The sequence below is a fragment of the Diadema setosum genome, chromosome 15, assembly GCF_964275005.1.
Source record: "Diadema setosum chromosome 15, eeDiaSeto1, whole genome shotgun sequence".
Taxonomy (NCBI): Eukaryota; Metazoa; Echinodermata; class Echinoidea; order Diadematoida; family Diadematidae; genus Diadema; species Diadema setosum.
Genome location: NC_092699.1, coordinates 6,804,220 through 6,813,742, shown reverse-complemented (window position 1 = coordinate 6,813,742; position 9,523 = coordinate 6,804,220). Strand labels below are relative to the sequence as shown.

At 38.4% G+C, this 9,523-nt stretch overlaps 1 protein-coding gene across 1 annotated transcript; it reads right to left on the bottom strand.

Annotated features, from left to right (window-relative positions):
- Positions 1 to 7,931: 7,931 nt before the first annotated feature.
- Positions 7,932 to 9,283, bottom strand: LOC140238472 (uncharacterized). The gene has a single exon (XM_072318375.1). It carries the CDS (start codon positions 9,276 to 9,278, stop codon positions 7,932 to 7,934), a length of 1,347 nt encoding a protein of 448 aa, XP_072174476.1. The 5' UTR covers positions 9,279 to 9,283.
- Between the last annotated feature and the right edge of the window lie 240 nt (positions 9,284 to 9,523).

Genomic DNA, 9,523 nt, shown 5'->3' with positions numbered 1-9,523 from the left:
AGATGGCGCGCAGTACTACTGAAGCCTTCTGGTTCTCGGCTGCAAAATTGTGCAGAATGGACGCCTAAGGAACTCTACAAAATGCATGTTGACTTGTGATTGATTCATAATTCCGTCAACTTTACTTATGTGGCAAAATGAATATCTAAATAAGTTTTGTATACTTTATAATAACAGTTTTCCTACTAATCTTCTTCAAATCACTTGGATATGCACGCCCACAAAAAAGAAAAAGAAAACAAGATTACAAACCAAGATTATGCACGTGACGTCATTTGTCAATCATTGCTTTAGTAGGCCTACTTTTATGATCAACAAAAGGTACTCAGTGCACCTTCCACTCATACACTGTAAAAACATCGGTGTTAGATTTAACACCATGGGTGTTAAATCTAACACCGATCAAGCTTCAATAGAGGACCACACCCACAGGTGTAGAAAATGTATTGTGACGGTGTTAAAAAGTGTTCACCTGGCACTCCGTGGTGTTAATTTGACACTGTGGCTGGTGATATTTTTGACACTGCGCTAGAGTTAATTCATTAATGACACCGCATGGTGTTGATTTGATATTGGTGTTGTTAATTTCAATGGTATAACACCCGTCCAGCTTCAATAGGAGACCACACCAACTGGTGTTACTGTGGTGTAAATGTATTTACACATTTTTTTCAAAAATCAAGTACTTTATCGGAAAATTCTTCATTGTCTTGTTGAAGTTCAGAATTAACAAGAAATTCAGTAAATACGAAACTATTAAAAAAACAATTTTATATTTTGAAATGACACCCGGAGGTGTTAATCTAACACCATGAATGAGCACCGGAAATTTAACACCAGCTCGGTGTTTCATATTCAACACCGGACTTTTTGCAGTGTAGTCATAGGCCCGAATTCTCAAAGGTGGAATAACTTTATTGCACCGCTTATTCCGCCGATTTATTACGCCTCTTATGCAAATCAGGCCCCCGTGGCGTAAAATGACGCGATTTATTCCCCGGAATCTATTCTCAAAGGTGGAATAACTTATTCCCCGAAATCTATTCTCAAAGGTGGAATAACTTATTCCCCGGAATAACTATCCGCGGAATGGTTATTCCAGCTTTGAGAATTCGGGTCATAGTGTTTACATGCATTTGCACTACATATAGGTCCTTTATAAAAATACGTTATTGCTAATGCCGAATGTGTAAAGGTTAATGAGATACGAACTTTGTAAACACACAATGCGTTGAGTGGATGTGCATAATAGTGAAATACCTTTCTCTGGGCCACTGATCACAATACGCGGTTATAAAATATTAACACCTGTTTCTAAAATTCCTTTTCAAGAAATTTATTGATCCGAAAATCCGCCTGTTACTTCCCTGTTGTTGTTGCTTTTTTTTTTTGTTGATTGTTTTGAATGTCACACTCGGTTCTGTTATTTTCCTGACTAGCAGTACTAAGGAGGTTGCATCGCTAATAAAAGAGCTCTAAAATGAGCAAAAACAAAGCAAAACAAAAACAGAAGCAGCGTGTCTCTGCGTAACAGGAAATAATGCATGAACAATTTTACGACAACTTCTACAATCATCGTCGTTTATGTGCTCGTTTTTTTTTGTTTTTTTTTTATGAAAAAAATATTAACATTCTCTTCTTTTAAAATATATGTATGAGAAACGTAGGTTGATAATTATATCATAATTTACTGACGAAGAGGATTGGTGCTTTTTACTGAAAACAATAATGAATGATTATTCAAAGCTTTCAATGACCTTTTCGCCGATGACAGAGATTTAAAAAACGAAAATAAACTAACATACAAACTGACAAACAAACAAATGGAGGAGACATGGCGTCAGATCATGATGTCTCCAAAAAACTTTTTTTTTTTTTTTTTTGAAGTTAACCTATCGAAGGTTTAAGACTTTTTCGCTTGCAGACTGCGTCATTAATATAGATGCCGTTTGATGATAAGGTAGCGGTACTAGGTAAAATAAAATAAAATAAAATGAAAAATGTCGGCGTTATAAGCCACCAAATTGTAACAGCAGGTAAACAAAAGCTCACTCTCTTAGGCAAGACTTTTAAAATATGAGTTCATCAATTCAAATGACATACTTTGTCCACTACAGAGAATCCTTACGTGCGACATTTTTGTGGGTTTTGAGCTGGGCTATCACAAAGGTGAACGACGGAATTAATAACATTAATAATCATGTAATGTCTTTTGTGCCTTGTACAATATCGCGATGTCAGATGCAATTAGTAGTGATCATTCAATTTTCATATCATTAAAACAAGGGGGGCTTGGGGTGTCATATTCTCTTTCTTTTTTTTTTCATATTATGTTTGGTTGCTCACTACCACGTGAGCTGAAAGACTCAAGCTCCATAACGTCTTTTAGGATTAAAGGGATAGTACAGTATTGGTGGAGATGAGAATTGGGTTTTTAACTTTTACTGAGTTACCAAGTTAGCACTTATGAAATAGCACAGAACATACCATTTTATGAGGAATTCAAAGTTTATTTGATAAAAATCGGGTTTAGAATGACTGAAACATCAAAAAACAAAGTAAAAGCGATCGTAATAAAATGTGGGTCCCATACTTTACTAGAATCGCTCTGTTTTGGATATCTCAGCCATTTCAAAACCAATTTTCATCAAATAAACGTTGAATTCCTCATGGAACTACATGGTCTTTCATATTTCTTAATAAGTTTCTCATTATCTCACCAAAATATGTTAGAAACCAGAAATTAGGTCTCAACCAAAACTATGTGATCCCTTTAACCTAAAATCCTGTCTGTTTGACAGTGTGTTTTGAAGGCAGACTTTCATGTCTTCTTTTTCATCTTCTTCTTTTATGGTGTATGTATTTTCAGTCTTTTTGCTTTGAGCATGAGCATTTAATCAAAATGGATAATGGATATAGAAATAGAAACTATAGAAATTGTATGTATTGTATATTGTTATTGCGAAAACCACTATTTGATGACGAAGCTTCGTGATTGTTCAAAGACAAATGAATACCAGAGCTTACGTAAAAAGAGAGCATCTAGCATTATATCATTGTTGTAATGAGGTACACTGTGCAATTAATACAGTGCAGCAAAGATAATGTTTTAGTCTGTAAAAAAAAAAATGGAGACAAAGCAACACAAATGATGAATAAATAAATGTGATCACAAACCATCCGTTGTCAGATGATGAAATTTCTGATCGATTATTCAGCAAAACGACACTTCTTTTGATTTTTCCGATTGCATTGTTCAATATCTCCAAATCATCCGTTTCTTTAACGATTAATTATTGTTCTCTTAACAAAAGAAAACCAAATATCTACAAATTGGCTATTGGATTTGAATGGTATTGCCTAAATGGCATTGCTTACGTCATATGGCGAACACAAAAGAGATAATTTGATAGAGGAAATCTGCTTCATTTTTGTTTGTGCGACCGGAAATTAAACATCCTACCAGCAACGATATATTGTTCATAAAGAACTTCCTGTGTGTTTGGTCGGGATATCATGAAAGACTGTGGTAAGGATTTGATTTTGATTTCTTGTGAAGATTATTTATAAAATGCCTATTGAGAGAGGAAGTAACCACAAACACAGTACGTCCACATCGAAGATATAGCTACAAGTTATTACAATTCTGTTATCATTGCAACTGATTGACAAATTGCCCTATGAATTTGACTAATTCTGTTATCATTCCCACTCATACAAAATAAGGGCCACGGAACGCTTTAAGAGTGCGCGGTGTGTGTGGTGTGTGTGTGTGCTTGTGTGTGTGTGTGTGTGGGGGGGGGTCTGCTATGGAACAATGGGGTCAAGGGTCAATAGTAACACACCAACAAGAATCTGCGGAGCTGCCTTCTCGCGTGGTACATAGTCATGGATTTTGTTGTGATTTTGTTTTTATTCCCCCCCCCCCCCATTTCTTTGTTCTTCTTGAAGAGCCAAAATATAGAGGGGAAACTGCATCCCAAAGCTCCCCTTCCCATTCCGCGGCCCCTGCTAAGATATAACTCTTTATGGACAAAAAAAAAAAAAAAAAAAAATCTTTACCATACTTCGACTTCATTCGAGACAGACCATGCAGACTGCAGCGCGAAAAAAAGAAAACGTATTCAAAGAAAAGTACGCCATCAGAGTAGGGATGGGGGAGTATGGTTTAGCAATTGCAACAATGCGGAATTATTCTCCATGTTGCCTTCGTTTATTTCAGAAGATAACAAAATATCAGACTTGATTATTACCAGCTAAATATTGTCAGCCTCACATTTTATTGCAACCAATTCTATGAAAGACAGACAAGTGCATATGAGAAAGACAATAATTTTGTTCGCAATTTCTTAAAATCAAGTACAACGTTGAACAAGGAGGCGTATAGTAGCTACGTTTTGTTGTTGTTGTTGTTGTTGTTGTTGTTGTTTTTTTAATATTGGGGTCTTGCAACATGATACAATTTATCTTTCCATCGACAACATGATACAATTTATCTTTCCATCGATGTTCTTTTCCAGAGGGGCCCCACATACTACAAGCTCTGTCTTTTTAGTGGGTCCCTCCATTTTTCGCACTTTAAGCAACGGTATACATGTACTTCACTTTGATCACTTCTGTTTCTTTTTTACTATACAATGTATGATTACTATAGGTCCTAAATTGTTGTACAGTCTTTTCATTTCACTATGTTCTATTTACCTTATTCTCTGTTATCAAAGGAAGTGAAACATATGTTTTGTCGAAAAATGAAATAAACTTTGAATTGAATTGAATTGAATTGAATTGAATACAGTAATAGCGTCCACACATTCACTCTATAGCAGTACATCGAAAATACACAAAGTGAGAATAGCTTGAAGATTTCAGTGGTGTTAATGCAGCAAATGATTCGGAAGAAATGAGTATTGCATTTTGAGGCTCTCATCTCAGGGTTATTTGCGTTGTGAAATAATATTGAGTATCATAGAAAATACTCATCCCGTTATATATCAGCAAAACTATCAATTCTTTGAAAATAGGAAATACACATGCCTAACAAATCCTCTCTTCTTCGTCAAAATCTGCTTACAATTCCATTTGTTGTGTTAGACATAAGAATTTACAATGATAGTTACAATTCATAGTGCGACAAGTCCATTAAATAAAATTCTCAAGGCGTACTCGAAGATAAAAGTATGAAGGTAAGATAATGAAGTGGGAAAACTTTAAAGGGATGGTATAGCATTGGTGGAGATGAGGATTGGGCTTTTTTTTTCTTTTTTTTTCTTTTTTTTTTTTACTTTTTGCGAGATACCAAGAAACCACTTATGAAATAGTTACAGAGCATGCCATTCTTACAGGAATTCAAAGTCTATTTGATGAAAATCGGTTTTGAAATGGCTGAGACATCCAAAAACAAAGTAAACTAAAGCGCTCATAATGATAGGTGGGTCTCACCTTCTTTCAAGATTGCTCTTTTAGGATATCTCAGCCATTTCAAAGCCAATTTTCATCAAATAAACATTGAATTCCTCTTGAAATTACATTACATTACATTACATCTCATTATCTGTTAAAAAAATTGTAGAAACCTGAAGTTAGGTCTCAATCAAAACTATACAATCCCTTTAAATGTCATAAAACAAATAAGTTTCCAACTCATTCTTACATGACTCCGTCGATGACGCATTTTATATGCAAAGTGGCAGTGAACTCCACAGTCAGACAGTGGACGTGGTCCAGCATGAGAAAGCCTCCATGACTTACTACATACATAATCTTATCACCAATATCATACAAACTATTGTCCATATGATTTGCATATCTTTGACGAACCAATGACAGAGTGTCGGTGTGATGACATCACTGCTCCATCTATTCCGTATATTATGTGGTTGCTTCTGTGTCTGACAGTCTGATACCGCTGACTTTACGTGAAACTCGAATTTCAACACTTTCTGCATAGTATATTACGGATGCCCATGCCGTTTCAAAGATATTTTACACGACCGGTCTTTGTGTTCGATTCTTTCACTTATTAAGGGTAAATCGCGTATTATGGTGTTGTATTTGACTGTTGTATTCAAGCACCATTCTCTTTCCGTTTTTTTTTTTTTTTTTGTTTTTTTTTGCAAGCATTTCGTGACCGCTGGATACCAGATAGGCCTACTTTATGTTTCGTCAAGTAATGACTGTAAAATCACATTGCTCTAGATTAACACTGGATGTTATGACATGTGCTGTGCTGTATAGATTGCACGCTAGTGTTTATCTCAGACAGTGAACTGAAGGAATATAATGAACAAAATCTCAACAAGTGATGATAAGTCTGGAGTACTTTGTAAGCTTCCTATTCTCGAAGGTAGCTCTGAGGGTCATAGCGTGGAGTCGAAATCCTAAGAGGTAATACAGTATGTCCCCAAAAAAATTACAATCGGATTTTCGCACTGATAACTTTCAATATGATTAAACTGTCTAAATGCTACTTCAAGGTCTTAAAATGTAACATCTTAGCTATATTTCGCAGAAAACTCAATTCATTTTGGTTAAGTGGTCATAGAAAATGTTGATCATTGTAAAGCATGTCATGGGTCTGATTCTTCAAAGTTTAGCACATGGACGCTCTTAGAACTGAATATTAATATGTGAACACAATGGACAGAACTTGGAGGGAAGAGATTCCTGACATGCTTTACAAAACTCCCCATTTCTCTTTGACCACTGAAGTAAATCGGATGGGTTTTCTTTTAAGATGTGGGTAATAAGTTATAGTTTCATTTGTAAATTGTATTTGGATTGATTCATTATTTTCAAACTTATAATTGCGGAGGGTCCCGTTGTAATTTTTTGGGGACATACGGTAAAGATTATATTACAGGAGTGGAAGTGGTGGAGATGGGGCTTCAGGTTTCCAACTTCTTTGTGAGAAAATGAGATACCTTTTACGAAATATGAAAGAACATGCATATTTAAGACTTAGAGGAATTCAAAGAGGTCCTAATAAAAGGTGGGAGCCCCCTTTTATTATATACAACCACTTTGTTTTACTTCATTTTTTGTTTTTGATACCTCAGCCATTTCAAAACCGATTTTCGTCGCATGAACTTTGAATTATTCTTAGAACCGTATGCTCTTTACTATTTCAAAAGTGGTTTCCAATTATCTCACATAACGTTACGATTTGAATCCCCCATCTCAACCAAAACTATACCATCCCATTAACAATATTCCGAATAAAATCAATCAATAATGTTTTATATACCTAATCAATTAAATCAACTTTTGCTTTTCCAATCACAATCGCGATAGCAATTCACAGACTCATACCGGGAACAAAATTGTCATCTGCGCTGTCAAAGACGTTTGCATTGCGATTGCATCGGACAAGGATTGCCTCTTACGAAGCGAAAGGTTAACAGTATACAATATGTAGGTTATCATACGTACCGCTACAAACCAAGAGGATAGTTTCGTACCATAGTGTGTATTATGTAGCAGTTTTAGTTCTCTTTAAACAGTAAGATAATTGTTGAGCATATGCCGCAGTTTTCAACCAATCGAAATCGAAAATTCATCAAAAGAGGTATGTGAATATTGCGTTTAGAGAAGGAAGATACAAAATAAATATTTTCGAAAGCTTGAAAGTAGTATAAACTTGACAAAACGTCAAAATATTAGATCGATGGCAAGTGTGAAGGTAATTTAAGCTTTATCGGCAAGTCGGACACAGCGGCCAAGTATACATACAGCAAGAGCAATATGATATGCAACAGACACAAACTCGCGGCATAGACCTGATAGGCGTCTCTCAGGCATGCCTCATGGAAAACATTCACGAACGTCATGGCGTTCCCTTCGACTTTGAATGCTATGTTGCCTTGTACATAAGGCTTTGTTACTGTCTACTCTCATTTGAAAGCTTGTCACAGATTATTCCTTTTCTTTAAAGGTTATAAGTCATTTCTTAGTCTGCATTTTAGCCTCTTCAGGAGCTTAGCACAGTCATCCCGAAAACGTGGATTGACGTAGCTATAGATTATTGGATTGACTGCCGGTGTCGTGTAGTACAGATGCTGGAGTACGATCAGTGTTGCAAAGCCGGGCGGGCTGGTGTCCCGTACGTTATCCCACCACTCCTCTTGTTGAGCTTCGACCAACCACATGATGCACCGTGCCGTCCACGTGACCACGAACACAACTGTCGCCAGAAGGAGCATCTTGCCCGTTCGACGTCGTCGCATCGCTGGAGGTGGAATCGGGATGGCTAGGGCGCCGCTGGAGTCTTGATTCAGCGCAACGTTGCCATTGAGAGCTATCTGACTTCCAAGCTGTGTGATGCAGCTATCAGCCCGCGAACGCGTTGGCGTCGCGAGGGTCAACGCAGACACACTACTACGTTTCGGGGCGACGTCCCAGCGCGTATAATTAGTGGTTAGAAACGCGCTTTGATGTATGGAAACAGTTTCGACGTGTTCGATGTCCAGTTCTGAGTCCGATGAGTGCTTTGCCGCGAAAGCAGCCGCCACTCTGACCAGAGTAACCCGCTGGTTTAGCTGCTTGGAAATCATCAGCTGACGCGTTCGATCCCAGCCGGCCCTCGCGTCAAACCTGGACGCGCCGTGCGTGGGAGAGCAGGGCACTGACTGCGATCGCAGAATAATCGGCTTCTGAGGGTTCGAACTCGAGTTGTCATTTCTGGGCCTCACTTGTATCAGGCGCGGGCCCACTTTAGTCCGCTTTTTTACCTCGCGGAAAACAAGCCAATACAATACCAGGGCCATCACCATGAGTAGCGCAAAGGCCGAGAACGTCAGTGTTGCGAACACGTATAGCAACAATCCTTTTTGAATGATCACACACTTATCACCCTCGATTCCGTAGATGGTTATGGAGACGAGACTAAGCAGCCCGCTGACGACGGTACACAAGACGATTGAGACCAGGGCTCGAACGGGGGTGATGAGGCCAGTGTGCGGCTTACAAATTGACATATAGCGGTCGAAAGCAATGGCAGTTGTTAAGAACGCCGTGATCATTTCGCTGGAAAACCCTAACCAGGTGAAGACCTGACAAAGAGCCTTGCTTTTAAATTTGGACTCATGGATCCAGAAGTACAACCGGTATGCCGACAGGAAGCAGACGAATAAATCTACCACAGCCAAGCCGCTGATGTAGACGTTCATGCTCAACCGCTTTGCCTTGCGCTGGTACACCAGCATCACCAGCACGTTCCCCGGGATGCCTACCAACGCGACGACGATGAGTAGCACGACGATACACCACGTGTAGGCATCCATCGTCGTGTAATTGCAACAGTCAAAACATTGTCATAGAATCAACAGGTGGGAAGCGAATCAATGCGTCAGATTAGACATGCTGATCAGCATTTAACCTCATCCGTGTTAGATGTCCATTCGATACGAAGTCCAGAGCGTGAAAACCGCTGCGAAACAGACGACAATCTTGCCCATTAGATTTTGCGCGGCAAACCACGCCAGGAGTGTGTCGAATATCGTGCGTCGCGCAGTGGCAATACCATCGC